This window comes from Gopherus flavomarginatus, chromosome 15 (assembly GCF_025201925.1).
Source record: "Gopherus flavomarginatus isolate rGopFla2 chromosome 15, rGopFla2.mat.asm, whole genome shotgun sequence".
NCBI lineage: Eukaryota > Metazoa > Chordata > Testudines > Testudinidae > Gopherus > Gopherus flavomarginatus.
The window spans coordinates 28549056-28569228 of NC_066631.1; the positions used below are offsets into that span (position 1 = coordinate 28549056).

A 20173-nucleotide genomic window follows, 5' to 3' on the forward strand; every position below is an offset into this window, starting at 1 on the left:
GAGCCCTGCAAATCTGCAGATATCCACTTTATATCCACATAACATGTTTGCAGATCATGTATCAGATGCAGATACAAATTTTGTATCCACACAGGGCTCTCTACTTGTAACTCACCAGGATGGATTCTCAAATGGAAAGCAGCAGCAGCAGCAGCAAAGAAGAAGAACAATTAATGAAGATCAATCCTAAAAACTAACATAATATTTTTAAACAGTAGGTCTTACAAAGAAAAGATGGCTCCCCTCAGGGGTTAAACACCCAAAATATTATTGGTGGTTTTTTTTTGTCTGTCTGTTTTTTAAATGCTTGCTAGACAAATGTCACAGGCAACACAAAAAATAATCATTACCTGCTTACTATTTGGGTTCTCCTTTGACACTATGACAAACACTAGATCATTCAGTTTGATTTTTTTAGATCAAATATGTTTTGCTTTTTTGCTCTGCAAAAATAATAGCGTCTTCAAAGTGTGTGCCAGATGAGGTTTAAACACCTAATTGTACCTTGCTAAGCTATTGATTCAGAACTCTCTCAAGTCTTTCTGGACTATAAACAAAGTCTATATCTAATTTGAAACACAGTTACTCACTTAGTGGATCTAAAGCATGAGATTCAAAGTGAGAATGCCAGAGTACAGATTACTATTCTGTTATCTTATTAATGTACATGAAATGAAAACCAAGGAGGAAGAAGAAAAGAAAGGAAGTGAAAGAAGACAAACTGTTCAGATTGATTGAGTGGAACTTTCAAATCAAAACTCAATTTCAGCCCAAACTCAACATCTTGTCTTAGGTCAGTTAAAATGTTATATACTAACAAATACATTACATAGCACTGATAGCCTTAACAACAGGGGAACAGCTTTGAGCGTAGACCTTTACAAGGGGGATCAGTAGGGGAGCTCAATGATATCATGCCATATACTGTAAAGCAAAAGCTCTCCAACTTTTTAATTCTGAAGACCAACTTCATGAGGGGAAGATCTCTAGAGCCCTGCATGGATACAAAAATTGTATCCACATCCGATCCGCTATCTGCAAATGTGGTCTGTGGATATAAAGTGAATATCTGCAGATCTGCAGGGCTCTAAAGATCTCCTCATGGACTACCAGATCAACCAGTCGAACAATCTGTCACAGTACAATTCGCCCCAAATGTTACATTTAGCACTCCAGCAGGAAGGGTTCTCTGGACTGCTGTTGAATAGAAAGTCATGTGCCTTAAATTCCATTTCATTCCCGCTAATCTAAAGTGTCCTAATTGTGTCTGAACTGCTGGAAGACAGTTTAACTTTTTCCTTCCCAGAAGAATGTTGTTGATAATTGATTTTGTAATTTTTCTGCTTTAATAAAACCTGATACATTACTTTGTGCTTTAAATTTATTAAATGTTAATCAATTCATGTTACACAAAGAAACCACTGAAGAAATCAAAAACAAGCTTTTGCAAGATCAAAGAATTAGAACAAGTTTTGTTGCTATGTATTTTTATGATCAGGATCAAATTTTTAAGTTGAAATTTCTTCATAACTATTCTGACTGGGTATTTTTAACTTTAATTCCAAGTAAGTATTAAATTCCTATTTTAAGTATCGTTTTCCAGACAGAAAAACAAACATAATTAAGTATCTTCATCATTCTAGAAAATTCCTGGTTTTATTATTTGTGTATCTTTTGTAAGGGTACATTTTTAATATACTATCTACAAACAAAAAAGATTATTCTGAAAAGATATGGGAGATAATTAACCAAATATACATCCTATGGTGCATACACTTCAGTGACTACTACATATATTGATTTAGCAGTGCCCACAGGTTACTGAGCTTTTACAAATCTGTTTGATTGTTCAGAATTAGCCCATTTTAAATGGCACCTTATAAGCAATAGGAAGAACATTTATTAATAAAGTTAGGTTGTTCTTCAGACACTGATTTCTAAAGTAAGAAGATCAGCCTTAAATATTTTTATAACAATTATTTCATGCTTTTTCTTCTCAGCAAATGTTGAGCACCTTTTCTTTTTGTAGTCTATTCTCATGCTTAATAAGCATATAAAGCCTGTGATAACATTTAAAGCTACAAAATAAGTTTCATCCTGGGTTCAGATACATTCCCTTGTCATTGCAACCAGCCAGGGAGGTCACAAGCATTTTACAGGGAAAACAAACATTAATACTTTGTTATTGTAATCAGTCAGATGAGGGAAGAGTGCATAAGTAATTGACTACAGAGACCACCCTCATCATCTCTGCAATAGGTCAGATTTTCCAGTTTTCCTGTGCAGGATTCAACACAACTGTGTAAGTTGAAGGAGCACTTACCCTCGACTTACCCAGTTTACCATTTTCTTTTAAAACATGATTGCAGCACACAAATATCAAAGAAATCATAACTATGGAGCCAAACCTGAAAGACTCCAAACACATGTTTCTTATCCACACAGGAAAAGCCACACAGATTTTTGGTATTTGTGCATGAATATGAAAGCAGTAATCTTTGAGGCAGCATCTGAAACAACATTTCATTCCACAATTAATCAAGAATTTGGCAATTAATTTGGCAATTGATCTTTGATTATCAGCAGGTAAGTATGCCCAGTGGTCTGTGACGGGATGTTAGATGGGTTGGGATCTAAGTTACTACAGAGAATTCTTTCCTGGGTGCTGGCTGGTGAGTCTTGCCCACATGCTCAGAGTTTAACTGATCACCATATCTGAGGTCAGGAAGGAATTTTCCTCCAGGGCAGATTGGCAGAGGCCCTGGAGGTTTTTCGCCTTCCTCAGCAGCATGGGGCATGGGTCACTTGCCGGAGGATTCTCTGCAGCTTGAGGTCTTCAGACCACAATTTGAGGACTTCAATAACTCAGACATAGGTTAGGAGTTTGTTACAGAAGTGGATGGGTGAGATTCTGTGGCCTGCATTGTGCAGGAGGTCAGACTAGATGATCATAATGGTCCCTTCTGACCTTAAAGTCTATGAGTCTATAAGAATCCAAATGGCAAACTAGCCAACTGAACATCTCCAGGATGTGCTACTTAGCTGAAGTAAAGATCAAGCTAACAATTAAAATAACACTTGTCATTACAAATGGCAAAAGCACTGGTCACTTGACCAATCTAACTAAACAAAGACTAAGACTGGGTTCTTCCCCTCAGTTTTCAGGAAAAGGTCTCTATGCAGGAAACAAGATGAGGAACAGGAGTTAGAAAATTTTTAATTATTGCTTGAATGGTTTATTTTGGCATTATTATAAAATAATCTACCTCGGATTCCTATATGCAAACGATCATGGTCCAGATTCTCAGCAGATGTTAATGGAGTTATGCTAATTCACATCATAGGAGCTATGCTGATTTATACCTGTTGAGGATCTGTCCCCAAGTCTTCAAAGATTGGAAGTCAGAAGATTAACCAAGTGAAAATTTATTTTTTCTAACAAAGTAGAGCAAGGCACTTGTAGAAGTGAACATCTAATGTCAAAGTATTAGCTAAATTTTAATCTTTTTTTTTTTTAAACACTGCTTACTTGACAGTCTCTGGTCTTAAATCTCTAAGGGTTGCCGGATATGGATTTGCATCCATATATCTAGTCCTGCTTACATCTTTTGGTTTATTAAAGTATACAGCTTCTGAATTTCAGTTCATAAGGTTTCCAGGGCAGTTCTCAACTAAATTAAGGACACTTCCTGCAAGCTGACACAATTGATATCAAATTGAATTATCTGCGGTTTGTGGGAGTCCCTAGCTCCTTCTTGGCTCAAAGAAAGAATCCAGATGCTGGGGAGCAAAATCCTTGAGGGCTCCACAGGCCTCTGACATGGACCCAACAAGCAGATAAATATGACACTTGAAGGCAGAGCAGTCCTCTTTAAACTCCCAATGTGAAGACAAGGGGAGTTTCCAGGACTGTTAACTTAGCACCTTTCATGAGCACTAAAGTTCAGTTAGGGAAAGCACAAGCTATAGTTTTCTTTACCAGAGGCAGCCAAGGTAAGAAAACAAATGATAAACTGGTATAAATAATATTTACTCCATGTGTTGTACAGGGGAGAACACAGACCAACACTTACAGATATGTCTACATTGCAAAGAAAAATCCATGACACCATGTCTCAGAGCCTGGGCCCAACTGACTTGGGCTTGCGGGGCTAAAAAATAGCAGTGTAGACTTTCCTGGTTGGGCTGGAGTCAGGGATATGCAATCCTCCCACCTCTCTGGGCTTCAGAGCCCAGTCTCCAGCCAGAGTGGGAAAATCTATACAGCTATTTTTGGCCCCGCACTCCAGCCCAAGTCAATTGACCCAGTCTCAGACTCTGTGTTGTAGGTTTTTCTTTGCAGTATAGATACATCCTTAGTTAGTATTGCAGAACAGACACTAAAAAGACTCACGCTATACTTGCATAGAGAGCTTGTAAAAGACTATTTCCTAAATTGCAAGTAATTTCAGTGAAAGATAGTAAAGTGAGAAGGAGAAGTTGAGCCACAGGTGCAGTTTGCTATTTAGAGAGAAACTTAAAAAGCTGACAAAGAGAGCAAAGGAGAAATTCATTAAAATGTTGCAGATAGAGACCAGGCTTTTAAGAGTAAGGGATAAAACATTTGTTATAAATAACTAACTTTTTTTAAGCTTTCAAATCCCATCAATATTACCTCAACACAATTTTTGCTATACCCAGAAAAGCGTGAAAGAATAAAGATAAAAAATAAATGAATGCTGAAGATATTTTAAAAAAATCCCACAATTTCTGAAATAGAGATGTTCAAATTCTTACATAAAGTACAACAAAGATTTTTTTATATAGATCCAGTGCTTTGACTACTAGGCACTTCAATGTCAAAGCTTTGTTCGTTTAATCAATATAAGCTTCTTAAAACACGTTACAAATGCCTAGACCACATTTTAAATATATTTAAGAACCTCCACTTCCATTCACAATTGAATGTACCACCTCACCTCTAATTTGGGATCACAAAACTCTGTGTCAATCAAAAGTACAAAAATTGCTTACATGAAAAAATTCCAAACCCCAAATCCCTTCACCTATGAGTGACTGACTGAATACACTGCATTCATAACAAATGGAGAAAAGAATCTGCACATTCTGCAAAGACTTATTTACACTTCTACCCTGATATAACGCTGCCCTTGGGAGCCAAAATATCTTACTGTGTTATAGGTGAAACCGTGTTATATCAAACTTGCTTTGATCCACCGGAGTGCACAGGTCCCCGCCCTCGGGCACTGCTTTACCATGTTATATCCGAATTCATGTTATATCAGGTTGCGTTATATCGGAGTAAAGGTGTATATTATAGTAGCAGTAGAGCCCCAGGCAAGACTGATGTTTCACTCTTATAGACACTGCACAAACACATAGGCCTGGTCTACACCCAAAACTTAGGTCGACCTAGCCATGTTGCTCAGGAGTGTGAAAAATTCTCTCACACACACCCCCTCTGAGAGGCAGAAAAATTCTACTGTCCATCTAGCTACCACCTCTCAACGGGCCTGATTTACTACAGTGATGAAGAACCCTTTCCATGGCTGTAATAACTGTCTACACTAAAGTGCTGCAACTGTGCCTCTGTAGTGTTTGTAGTGTAGACAGACCCATAGTAAGAGAGAATTCCTGACCTGAAGAGCTCAGAGTTAAAATACGCAAGACATATAAAGGTTGGGAGGGGAATGAGAGAAAGAGAGAGAATGTGACTTGTATGAGTTCACAAAGCTGGTCTGTTGCAAAGAGAACCAAAGCAGACCAGTCACAAATTATAACTGTTCCTATACAAGTAGGGGGACTGAATAACGAAATGGAACAGTTCATAATGAAAAGCTGAGCCAAAATCTTAGAACTCTCATCTAGATCTGCTAATATCCTCAAGTCAGTGCCTTAAGAAGAAAGGCTATGGGATAAGAGAAATCAAACCCACTAACAGATGTTTAGATCTTCTGCACTGCCTCTCTCTTTCTCTCACGCATACCTAGTGGTCAGGCTGTATTGTTATTTGCTTGTTTTAGGGGCAAAAATGACTCTCTTGCTGCATAAATATTATGGCCTTTGTTAAATAAACAATATGCTCCATAATGTATAATTGGGCACATTTTGAAATCTAACAAATAAGCAATAAGACCAAAAAAAAAACAACCCAGCATCAAAAAGACAATTATGATTAAGTGAGCAACAGTCCTAGTATCAGCTACTGCCCTATTTACTATAAAGGCTACTTCGACATATTGTTAACGTTAAAAGGGCTCTTTTTAAATCAATTTCCGGTTCCTAAATGCCAAGTGATAGTGTTTCGAAAGCTGGTACAGACAGTAGGGGATGCTGGGATTACCGCTTATTTCAGGCACAGGATCCTGAATCCTGATGTTAAACAAAAGGGTCAGGTGTTTTCAGCTCTCAAGCAGATTATTAAGGATCTGATTGAATTTCTAACCAAGCTATCCTGGGTGATATGGAAGTCTGAAGAGACACTGGGCTACAAGAAAGGGTGGGGACATTGAGTCATCTTGTCCCAATAAAAGATCACGTAGGGGTGGATCTGCCACATGTGATCCCAACTCCCACACCTTTCTGGCTGAAGTGATGGTTACAAGGAATGCATTTTTGAAGAAGGAGGAGAGAACAGCTCCCGAAAGGCTCAAAGTGTGGCTTGCTCAATGCACTGAGAAATAGATTAAGGTCCCAAGGTGGAGCAGGCTCTATAATGTGAGGAAAAAGACTGGTCACGCCCTTAACGAAACTTGAAGTCGTGGGGTGTGTGAATACTGATAACTTGTCAATTGGTAGGTAGAAGGCTGTAATAGCAGACTAGGTAGCCTTTGATGGAGCTATGAGAAAAGTCCAGGGTTTTTAAATTCAACAAATGTTCAAGTATATGACTGAGGTGTGACTTATGAGGTGATAATGCTCATTGGATGCCTCAAGGATGGAAACAATTCCACTTCTGCAGGTAAGTCTCTCTTGTGGAGAGTTTCCTACTATCAACAGCACATTTTGTACTTTGAAAGAACAAGCCCTTTCTATGCCCAAGAACCATCAAGGAGCTGGACCTTGAAATGTAGCAAGGAGAGGCTGAGATGAGTTATTGTGCCGAATTCTTGGGTCAGTAGATCTGCTATCAGGGGAGGTGAAGAAGTGGTTGCAGAGTCAAGTGAATCAGATCTGGGAACCACACCTGCCTCCGCCAGGAGAGTGCTACAAGGATGATAACCACTTTCTCTTGTTTCAGTTTGCTCAGGACCTTGAGGAACAACAATGTTGGGGGATAGGCATATAGGAGAAAGGTACCTCCTAAAGAATTGAGACATTGACCTCGCCATGAGCAGAATCATCGGCATTTTGCATTAGACGGAGTTGTGAAGAGGTTTATATCTCCAGGAAGCGGCAGGTGAAAAAAATCTTCTGTAGGATAGGATTGCTCAGCTCCCATTCATGGTGCTGGCAAAAATGTCTGCTCAGCATGTCTGCTATGGTGTTTTGCAGACCTGGTAGATATGCTAGTGTAGGGGTTGACAACCTTTCAGAAGTGGGGTGCCGAGTCTTCAATTATTCACTCTAATTTAAGGTTTTGCGTGCCAGTAACACATTTTAGAAGGTCTCTTTCTGTAAGTCTGTAATATATAACTAAACTATTGTTGTATGTAAAGTAAATAAGGTTTTAAAAAAGTTTAAGAAGCTTCATTTAAAATTAAATTAAAACGCAGAGCCCCCCGGACCAGTGGCCAGGACCCGAGCAGTGTGAGTGCCACTGAAAATCAGCTCACGTGCCGCCTTCAGCACATGTTCTGCAGGTTGCCTACCACTGTGCTAGTGAGATGGCAATTTGGTGTGTTATGCACCAATTACAAAGTTTTATTGCCTGTGTGTGCAAGGATTGGGATCTTGCTCCTCCGTGACAGTTTATATAATACGTGTAAAAGCAGCAAAGAGTCCTGTGGCACCTTATAGACTAACAGACATATTGGAGCATGAGCTTTCGTGGGAGAATATCCACTTCGTTGGATGCATGTCGGATGCACCCACGAAAGCTCATGCTCCAATACGTCTGTTAGTCTATAAGGTGCCACAGGACTCTTTGCTGCTTTTACAGATCCAGACTAACACGGCTACCCCTCTGATACTATATAATACATGGTCACCCACATTTGTCTGCCATAACTCTAAATGACTCTTAATCTTAGGCAGAAAGTGGTTACACATGTACCAGACTACTCTGAGGTTGCGTAGACTGATGTGAAAAGCAGACTCTTGAGATATCCATCTGCTTTGTGGTGTGAGGTCCTGGAGGTGAGCTCACCGACCTACTACGGACACATCTCTGGTGATGATTTCTGACGGGTAGACAAGAACTGAACGTCCATGCAAACTTATGGGGATCCTTCTACCAACTGAGAACTGAAAACTCTTTTGAGGGATAGACACCTGTCTGCATGGTTGTGATTGCTGGGAGTGTACACTGTTCTGAGTCAGGCTTGAAGGCACTGGGAATGAAGCCTGGTGATGGGTATTACAAATATACAGGCTGCCATATGGCCCAGAAGCTGAAGGCAAGCCATGCTGTGGTTTGAGGGCTTTACTGTAGTGTAAATAAGGTTGGACATCATGCCAAAGCTGTCCATGGTTAAGTATGTGCCAGTGGTTATGAAATCCAGGGAGCCACTGCTACCAAAAATCTCAGATTCAAAGTGCACAGGCGCATGCACACACTTAAAATGAAGCACCCATAGGGACAACTACTTGAAGAACTATTTGTTTACTTGTACATTCAAGTAAATAAAAGAGCATCTATCCATGACTTCAGGTGCCCTTGACTGTATTTTATTTTAAACTCTCAACTGACCCACAGACAAACAATGGCTAGGCAAAAACCACTCAAAAAACAAAGATGGATAAGGATCTAAGAGTGTAGCTCTAGAATCCAGGGCTATGGGGGCCCTGGGTCTCTGACACTCCCTTATCACCACCAATGGATATAAGCAAAGCAGCATCTCACTAATCCTTGAATGTCAGGCCATCTGATCAAAGCACATAAGGCATGCAGCCACCAGACTGGCTCACGTTGACTACTGAAAGCCAGGAAGTGTCTTCGGTAGGCTGTCCGTGCAACCGTGCAGACTCCCGGCTGCTGCCACACTGGACCCTGTTTCTGCCTGCCTTCTGAAATCCACATCCAATCCTATTCCTGCACGGCTCCTTACTCCTGCCTCACCCCTAGCTCCCTCTTTGCTCTGGCTCTGCCTGATCTTTTCCTCTTCTCTGGTTCCTGCCCTTTCACCTCCCTTCTCACCCTCAGCTACCAATCCTGGCTCTGAACCCCAGCTCTGCCTTGACTCTCTGGTATCTGGCAGACGACTCTGGTTCTGATCCTCGCTTCCATTCCCCTACCTGGAAGCCCGCTCCATCCACTAGACCTAACTCCTGTTCTGACCACTAGGCCAGATCTCCTACAGTCCGATCCCTAATTTGATGCATCATGCAGAGTCTGGTCTTGGGGTTTTTCCTTTCCTGACATTTGGTTTTAGATGATGCAGTACTTTTTTATTTTCCTCAGACCTACAAAATGTTGCAAGAGCTTATGTACAGAAAAGATATTTCAATAAAGTGAACTGTAGCAAGACTGGACCCCCATAAATCTGCAGACAGCAATACACTGTGTGCACATATAACCATAAGCAGATACATTATTTTTGCTGCAATATAAAAACCATCACCAAATTTTTACAGTCTGTGCTGAAACCAACTCACTCGATTCTCTCAGTGATGCTGGTGGAATTTTTATGCCTGTATCAAGAGGAGATTAAACCAATTTTAAGTGTGCAAGAATTCATGATCTCTCAAGAACAATGGCATTTAAGCTTTGATTAGTACTTCCAGGATAAAAGAAGGAAAGCAGAAGTAGCTGAATACATATCTATTCAAATTACCACAAGGAGTCTTAACTGCTTCTTAGTGCCTTACCACTAAATTTGTCAATTTGCTTGCCTGTAAACAAGATTACAGAAAATAATGAAAACCATGGCAAAGAAAGTTAGCTTCCTGAATATATCAAAGGGTATATTGAACAGGTGGTAAGTGGGGGGAAGGTTGCTACAAAGGAATCTATTCATATAGCCAGAAGAGAGGTTCTAAATGTAATACTATGAGAATTGTCTAATAATTAAATCAAGTATGAAGCTTAACTATCAATGCAATAAGCAATAATATATTCTGCTTACATACATGTTTAGAAATATTTCTGCAGACCAAAGATCTGGAGTAAGACAATTTTCACATATGAAATATATTAATCTCAAACTTTATAAATAAAAATCCTGTCTTGCGAACTGATTAAGACATGTTTTCAAAGTGCTCCAGTGATGCAAGACTTTACAAGCATCAACTATAACATTATAGCCACTGCTTATAGTATGTATTTTCTGTTTTTTTTAAATCTGTTACAGCCTGAAGCTCTATCACCTCTAGTGGTGACTCCATGCAACTTCACAAGCCAAGTATCTGGCTGCTTCTGATACAGACTTCTATAGAAAGCAACTATTTAGCAGATAGCACTGTTTGCTTCCAGTCAGCACTACATCAATGCTTAAGCACAAAAATAAGACTCAGCATTTTGCCAAAGATGTCATCTTTTGAAAGAGAACAAAACAGACCCTCTTCCACTTGAGGACATTAAAGACCTCATGGCATTTTTTCCCTAAAGAATAAGAGCATTAATTTATTTCAACTTTATTGATATTTTCAAATTCTGTATTGGAAGACTGGTGTATAGACTTTAACAATGTGTTAAAATAAGATGTTAAATACCACTTGGTACTAGTCAAGTATTTCCCCATTAAGGAGCATTTTTGTTAATACTATTGCATCTAAACAGCCATGAAGACCACTCACTATCATAAAATGATTCCTTGTAGACATCCCAATAATGTATCTGTTCCAGTGTAGTGCATTTCCAATTGGTAGCATGTACTGTATGTACTTTATGAAGAGTTTCAGGCTAAAGAAATTAGTTTTACTGACCTACTTGGCCAAAAATGGAAGTGAAAAATATGTTAGCAAGGAATTTTATGGATTTGAAAAGTGTTAATTAAAATGTAATATAATTTAGAAGTACTAGGAAAAAAAATCTGATTATATATTTATTATACACCTAGACCACAGTGAGCATGTTAGGAAAAGTACCCTCTTCTACAGAGCTATAATTCAGGAGAGAGTTTTTGAAATTTCTAGATAGGACTCACTTATTTCTCCATATAATCAGTTTAAGAATAGAATTCTTATTACACACTGATCCAAAACCTTGCACTTACACAGCAAAATTTCTTGGGGATTGCAGTACACTTCATCAACACCCTTTGGATTAAGTAAGTATTACTCCCATTTTACAGATGAAGGAACCGAAGCACACAGAAGCAGAGTCAAAAATAGAATCCACCTTCTTGACTTCCAGCCCCATCCCATAACTAAAAGGTCATCCTTCTCCTCCCCAACACAGGTAACATATAAGGACAAGAACAACTGCTTTCTTATGTGGTCACTTATTCTTTAAGCAAAAACCTAGTGCAAAACAGTGAATTCCAAGTTCTGTGACAGAAATACCAGAATTTCTTAGATTAAGACATTCTTGCAAAGTAAAATGCATAGCAAGAGTATATCAAAATTTAAACTGTTCCAAAAAGCTATACTGTGTACAGACTCTCAACCCTCAGCCTGATGGATTGTGTCACTGTACTAGGATCTAGCAATTCTGGTTAATACAATTTCTGAAGAGACACAACAGAAATCAGTAAAGCCTTCAAGAGCAGTAAGCCATAAATCCCATGAACACTATAGAATCAGCTCAGTACACTATTTACTCCAAGCATATGCCAAGTGCAAAATATGTAAATGATATGTTCTTAAAATCTGCTCTCAGCATAGATGCGATGAAAAACACCAATTGAATAAGAGGTTGTGACACAGAGGCACACTGGTAGTTCACTACTCTGTGTCAGCTACTCTTGTCAGATCTACAACCTATCCTTAAAGATGATCCCTCACTCTCACAGATCTAGAGAGACAGGCCAGTCCTCGCTTATAGACAGCCTCCCAACCTGAAGCAAATACTCATCAGCAACCGCACACCATACAACATAAACATTAACCCAGGAACCTGTCCTTGCAACAAAGCCCGATGCCAGCTCTGTCCACATATCTATTCAAGTGACACCATCACAGGACCTAATCACATCAGACACGCCATCGGGGGCTCGTTCACCTGCACATCTACCAACGTGATATATGCCATCATGTGCCAGCAATGCCCCTCTGCCATGTACATTGGCCAAACCGGACAGTCTCTACGCAAAAGAATAAATGGACACAAACCTGACATCAGGAATCATAACATTCAAAAACCAGTGGGAGAACACTTCAACCTCTCTAACCACTCAGTGACAGACTGGAAGGTGGCAATTTTGCAACAAAAAAACTTCAAAAACAGACTCCAAAGACAGACTGCTGAACTCGAATTAATATGTAAATTAGATACAATTAGCTCAGGCCTAAACAGAGACTGGGAATGGTTGGGTCATTATACTAATTGAATCTACTTCCCTATGTTAAGTTCTCCTCACACCTTCTATGAGTCATCTTAATTATCACTTCAAAAGTTTTTTTTCTCCTGCTGATGATAGCTCATCTCAATTGATTAGACTCTTCCTGTTGGTATGCATACTTCCACCTTTTCATGTTCTCTGTATGTATAAATATCTCCTGTCTGTGTGTTCCATTCTACGCATCCGAAGAAGTGAGCTGTAGCTCATGCTGAAATAAATTTGTTAGTCTCTAAGGTGCCACAAGTACTCCTGTTCTTTTTGTTTTACTTCAAGTCTAAATCAATCCAGTGCTGTGTTTGACTTGCAGTGATTACTAACTCCAGTTAAAGAAACAAGCTGCTGCGCTTTTGTCTCTTTAAAGGAGCTGTGCCCCTTAATACTCCTCTGAATGTTCCAGGAGAAGGCTGGACATTTCAGGACAGATGGTTTTGGGGAAATCTGGGACTGAGGGTGAGGGATCACACTGTAAATGGTAAGGAAGGCTGGTGGAGACCAGGTTAGGGCTGTTGTGCTGTAGGCAGGCTGCTGGGGTCAGAGTGCTGACCCAGAGCTGCACAGCACACAGACTGTTAGGGAACTGCATGCTTGTCTGCTGGCTGTTGGTGTCTGGCCTAAAATCTCTAAAAAGCATTACTCAAATGAATTTCTTGGTTATAAAAGATTGTGTTCATTGTTATTTGCAAATACTAACAGAATTTCTATATTTAATTCTTCTTAGGTCAATATTATTGTATATGGAAAATGTTACTATAATATTGCAATTACATATGATGTATATGTACACATGTAATATTTGGCATGTTTCAAACCTGAAAATACATACAATTTTGAAATTGTTACATAATACTCTTGCTGTATTCCATTGCTCCTAATAAGTCTTTCAGCTACAGTAGCACAATACATAGCAGGATATACCTTCAATTTATAATCAGAGTTCAGGGATTGCTCTAGTTTTTTAAAATATGTCAAGCAATTTTAATCGTATATCCTCCTTCAAAATCTCTGACTCATATTATGCTGTATATAGAAGCATGATTAACTGCTCAGCTAAAAGCATGAACTATGTTTCCCTTGTGGAAGCACTATAAGTTTAATCACTCACTTTGAAATATGCCATAGGAGAAATAAAAAAATAATTAAAATGTAAGCATACAATCTAATATTTAAAACATCCTTAGTATCCTTCACAGTATATAAAAAGAGCACTCAAATATCAATCAAAATGTAATATAGTTTTTCTACCTGTACTTCCTTTGTTAACAATCCTACTGTCTCTCAGCACAGATTTAAAATACACACAGACATTAATAAAAGAAAAATCTACGTGGGAGGTTTTAATCTATTTTAATATGAAAATATTGATTTGGCTTTTTTTTATTATTTAAGTATTTGGATCCAAAATTACTAAAGGGGGGAATCTAGACCCTCATCCTGCACTCACGGCAGAGCATAGTGTTTACTGCAGTAAGTAGTCTCATTGAAGTTGGTGATAAGCAATATGCTTCATAATAGATGTTTGCAGAATAAATTCCAAAAAATATGTTCTCTAATATTTTCCATATGAGGTAGTCAGATTATGATTTAAAATGAAGTTCTACAGGCTGCTGACTTATAATTTGGACTAGTGCCTTTCAGAGTTGTTTTTTTAAATGTATCTCCAGTTACCTTTATTCAAATTTCAGTCACAAAACATTTAACAATAGGATCCACACTATAGAGCAAGTCACACTGCTGGTGGGACCCAAGATTTCAGGGTTACTTTCATAAGAAAGAATAAACAAAGAACGGGATGAAAAATCCATTCACAAAGCAAGTGGATAATTTGCCCTGGTGAGTGAGAGTATTGTCAACTTACATAGAATTTAAGCTTTCATTTATGGTGACAAAGATAACCTTCCAAATGTGAGTCAAGCAGTAAACTGATCCAGTGTCATCCTTCTGGGCAGCAATGCTTCTTTCGAGAACCATGATAATTTCATACCGCTGCTGCTTAGGAAAGGTCTAAGCACCAGCAGAGACAGATTCTGGAGTAGTTACAGCGGAAGAGGATCTGAAAATCAGGGGCTATGCTAGGAGTAGAAAAGGTACTCATATTACAGTGATAAGTATGATGTAAATGCCCAGATAACAGAGAACCATCCCCTCTTTCCGCAGCCAGGGAGATAAGAGACTTTATAAATATACCAGCTAAGCCAGAGGACATTGTGAAAGAGAGCACTCCAAGAAAGTTCCAGGAGCAGCATTCTGCTATAAATCCTAACACTGGAATTAAGGTGTTCAGTTTCTCACAATGGTACTGCCCCTTCCTAATGGGGATCCCACCCTTGTCTTTTGTATCTATTCACTGAAAAAAAAACTTGCTCAATGCAGAGTTAAGGTTGCCTGGTGCTATCTCGTGTCCTTCCAGAACATGCAGTTCAACAAAACTCAAACCTCTGAAAACTAGCAAATATAAAGTTACACTACACCAATAAAACCTTAATTTTGCCACCCTCAGAGCTGACAATCATTAGGAGTTATATGCATGCCCCCTAGCTGCGTTCCCTGTATTAAGTGTAGCCGTATTGAACGATGGAGGGATTAGTTGGAGAAACTTGGCAGAGCTGTGATTGTGATATGAAGCTATCTGGGGGACCTCGAGCACACTAACTAGTGTCAACCTTAACTATAGCAGAGCTTCAGAGTAGTAGCCATGTTAGTCTGTATCCGCAAAAAGAATAGGAGTACTGTGGCACCTTAGAGACTAACAAATTTATTGTAGCATAAGCTTTAGTGGGCTACAGCTCACTTCACGTACATGCATCCGATGAAGTGAGCTGTAGCCCATGAAAGCTTATGCTACAATAAATTTGTTAGTCTTTAAGGTGACACAAGTACTCCTATTCTTATAGCAGAGCTGACGCTCCCCTATAATCTCAAGGGTTAGTCCATCAGCTAGTAAGCATCTGGGAAGTTTTTTAAGTCTGAGTAGTAGATGTGACTAACCCATGACAAATGGTTAATCCCAGATAGGTCAAACCTAAACTAACTAAAACAACCTACTGCAGATTCCAATGTGGATGATTCAAGCATTGACTACAACCTATGGCTACTGCAACAAAACACACAAGTTCTGAACAGCAGTCTTGCTATCGCTACTCTCTCTCTCTCTCTCTCACACAGGTAAATAAATGTCTATGAAAAGCACTATTCCAGCAACCTACCCCACTGATTCTATTCATATCACAGAAGGGCACAGGTAACTAGATCCTCATCAGATGAGGACAGAGACATGGCCTAGGTGGCCGGCTATAGGTGTAGCAATATTTATAGCTCCAAGTACAAGGTCCTTCGGATTTTCCCAGGCTAACCCTCAAGACCAGTAAGAGAGGATGTCCCAATGACTGCTGTTTTCCTTAGGCAGATAAGTGAAGTTTAAAGTATAAGAATTAAGATAGCAGTGGGACCACTGGCATTTATATTTTACTTAGTCCTATGACTAACATAAAAGAAACTGGACTTTTCTCACATTTATTTCTCCAGAGGAAAAGTTTCAAAGTAAGTGCCATTTTACATTAACTGAACCTCCCACTTGTTAACTCTAGAACTGCTGGCTTTCCACATAAGTCACTGACTGGTTTGAATCCAACCTACATAGCACAGAACAAAAATGTATTACCATTTGATGGGCTATATGAAAAAACATTGTAATGTCATCACTTGTGCACTGGGGCTTTGACTGAAACTAACAATCTCCATTGCTGGCACCCTTCTTAGTCTCAGAGAAGCCAAGGACTGAATATACCTTGAAACTCTCAGCCCGATACATCAGGGTTGAGGAATATTAGTGGGGAAGCTTGTACAATGACTAAATGTTGTATATATTCTGTTGGCAGAGGACTTCATTGTCAATACTGATCACTACAGCAGCTTTTTTTGTGTTTCATTTTTCACTGAAAGTACAGACTTTTTATAGTACATATATTTATTTTGCATGTGCACAGATATACAAGTTTAAAAGACTGCTTATTTAATGAAACACTGAAATTTGGAAATTAATCTTTAAAGGATACTGCAAGGCAGGAATGCTGGAACAATTTTTATAACGGGGTTGCTGATGATGGAAACCATGTATTTGGTGTTTGTTATTACTACTTCAAGCCAGGGGGTACAGCAGCACCCCCAGCACCAGCACCACTGCTGCAAGAACATATTTTCTCCTTGTGAGTGTAAAGATTTCATAACCTTCCATTTAAAAACCCCAACAAAATCTTACAGGAGTGGGAGTGTCAGGTTTAAACTTTAAATATCCTGTTTATTTTCAATTTGTCAAAATCTTAGTGTTATGTCAAGGTTTTTTTGTTCTTGTTACATTTATTTTAAAAGAGAATGAGACTTTAAAGAACTACAAATAAACATACAGAAAAAAATCAAAGTAACTTCTTTGGATGTTATTCTCTCTCAGGTAAATGCAGAGAGAGTCCTAGAATTAGGGATATCCATTCGTTTATATAATCGTTTTAGATGTAAAGACTACCTACCAAACAAGCTTCCATCCAGAGTTGAGTGCCCTTTTTGCCAAGTTTAAAAGTATATATAAAAGTTAATTAATCAAAGCAACAACAATATATCTTCCCTATCCCCAATCATCTCACAACAGATGAGTATTTGGACAGTTGAAATTTGTTTATTATGCATCAAATCAGAATAGCAATGGCTCAATTTACTGGATGAACATATAGCCATGCATCAAAATATTTTTAATACAGTCACTATTGGAACAAATCCAGTACAGTTTACCAGGGAAGGATAAGAGTTATATATTAAATGCACAGAAGAATTTGTATGCAAAATACTGAAAATTTGTAGTAGGTAGGTACAGAACATTTTTACTAGTCACTTAAATCTCAGCTGATCAAAATTCTGCACACCCCAATGCCAGAAGCATTTAAGTCTGCATACTATACTAATCCAATTTTTAAAAATAAGGTATCTTTTCATTTTAAGGTCTTCTACTATTTTCAGTGTCACAAAATACACCTCTACCCTGATATAACACTGCCCTCAAGCGCCAAAAATCTTACCGCGTTATAGGTGAAACTGCGTTATATCGAACTTGCTTTCCTCCACCAGAGTGCGCAGCCCTGTGCCCCACCGGGAGCACCGCTTTACTGCATTATATCCAAATTCGTGTTATACTGGGTCGCGTTATATTGGGGTAGAGGTGTATCGGTGTCTCAGCGCTCCCCAATTCAAGATTACAAATTAAACAAGCAAAGGTATCATAGCAGACTGCTATTTATAAGGTTTCATACTAAAAGCACACATAGCACTCAAACTCTAGCCTTCCTATTTCAGAGGGTTTTTTTTTTGTTGTTTTAAATCATACCCACACCGTGCTTACAGCCCCTTACACAACTGTAATAAAACACAGGATAGCCTTAAACTTCATTTCCTGCTCTGCTCCACTTCTCCCCCACTAATAATTTTAGGGCAGGTTATTTGAAGTTTGAGAGACATATATGGCTCCAATACTAAGGCGCTTCATGTCAAGTTTCATTTTGGAGAAAGTTTCTGGTCTAATTTGTAAAATCATGAAAATAAGAGCGTATCAAAGAAAAAAATAGGAATCCTTTACTACTGTATGAGGGAACAAGCAGACTAGAGATCTAAGCATGCCCATGCGACATTCTAGTACAGTAAGTAGATGATTTGCTCACTACTGCTTCCACAAGTATATAGTGAGGTTTAAATCAATTTCTGAATACAAGTTTCATTGAACATTAGAGTGGATTCAGATCACAAGAGAGGAGTCATGCCATTTACATAGAGATATAAAAAATAAACAAACAGAAAATATCACACAAATAGGAAGAGCCTTTTATGGTGGGTGACTTGTGCAATAACCATTTCATGACAACCGGTCAGTGCCCCTAGACCCACCCCCAATGACATCTCACAGAGAGGAAAGAGTCAGAGTCAGAAAAATAATAATAATAATAAAATAAATAATAATAGTAACCTTCCTTTTTTAGATAAAAGCTGGAGGAAGTTTTCATAAACAGCAAATTTAGCTTCTTGTCACCAGAATCTAGCAGTGATTTTGTCAAGACTGCAGGCTTCTGCACTTGCTGTGGCTTGTGGGTTCTTGGCAACACCTTGGTATGCTGCCAAACCCTCACTAAAGGGGTTGTGGCCTAAATACATGCCTTTGACCTAACACAATACACAGATAAAGCTGCTGAACCATCCCCACTTAGATAACACCACTCTGCTTCTCTGACAAAGACCCTGTGTCATTGCAAGCTACACTGCCAGGGAGAGAGGGTGGGGGTGATAGAGGGAGGAGGAGAAGAGAGATATACAGCAAAAGATGCAGTGTATCAAATAGATGCAATCTACACAGAGTCACAGGAAACACCACTAAAAAAAAAAAGATGCATATTTTACAGAATACACAAATACACACAGCTGCACAATTCGCCTTCCACCAGAGCTACCAACATTTGTGGGAGGGGCAGAAGCTGTGATGAATAACCCAGCTGTTCGCCTTGCTTTTTAATAATAATCATTACAACAGCCTAAATACTGCACCTAGATACCCAAGTATCCCAGATGCTCTGCACTAAGGCAATAGATTTAATTGCTAACTATACAAAAACAACAATTAAAATAAGGATAAAATCAATACATCAAAGGCTGTTCTAGAATACACAGATTTTTTTTCTAACCTTACGGATTTCAAACAAGGAGATTTTGCTTCAATCCTTCACCCTCCATCTTCATTCCCTCTCTAGCCCCATCACCATTAGGTAGGGGTTGATTAATACCCTGAACCACTTCGATCTCTGGATTCAGTACCCCCCAAAATCATCCATCACCTGCTTGCATCCACCATAATTCATCCCAGCCTCCCCAAACCTCCACCCTCTGTGTGTCATCCCTTCCCCTCATTATCACCACCCTCCTCACCTTGATTCCCACCACCTCCATCCTCGCCCAGCCCCCCAAGCCCTCGCTGAGCATCCTTCTCCTCTTCCTCACCGCCCTACACACCCTGACACCCCACGGAGCAGCCCCCCTCCCGGCAGGGTGTGTGGCGGGGGAGGGGGCTCACCTCCAGCTCGGTGTCCCCGGGCTCGGCCACGCCGATGATCTCGCTGGGCAGCTCGGCCAGGTCGGTGACCCGGATCAGCCCGTCGTGTAGGAAGATGGTCTCCTCCTTCACCGAGAGCCACTGGGCCGAGTCCGCAGCCGCGGCCGCCGCCGGGGACCCCATGGGGCTGGCACCGCGCGACCCTGGGGCAGAAGTGAGGCGGGCCCCGCTACCCCCCCATGGCGGGGGGAGATGGGAAGGGAAAGGGTCCCTGAGGGGGAGCGGGGCCGGGGGCTGTCAGCGGGAAGAGCGGGGCCGGGATCTCTAGCAGCGGCCGTGCCTGGGGCGCAGCGTCCAGCTCCTGCTCCCCTCCTCACACACACAGGTGACAGCACAACGCCATGTTGCGGGCTGCGGCGGGCCCGGCATGCCCCGCGCCGGGAACAATACACCCTCCCCCCGCGGCTCCCCAGCGCCCCGCCCCCGGCCGAGGCCC

At 40.0% G+C, this 20173-nt stretch overlaps 1 protein-coding gene across 6 annotated transcripts in view; it reads right to left on the reverse strand.

Annotated features, from left to right (window-relative positions):
• Window positions 1-19953, reverse strand: part of HECTD4 (HECT domain E3 ubiquitin protein ligase 4) — a 109063-nt gene extending 89110 nt beyond the window's left edge. For all 6 annotated transcript variants that reach the window (XM_050924253.1, XM_050924251.1, XM_050924254.1 and 3 more), the window contains exon 1: window positions 19699-19953. In XM_050924253.1, coding sequence (XP_050780210.1) covers window positions 19699-19860 — 162 coding nt within the window. In that variant the 5' untranslated portion in view covers window positions 19861-19953. The remainder of the gene's footprint in view (window positions 1-19698) is intronic.
• Between the last annotated feature and the right edge of the window lie 220 nt (window positions 19954-20173).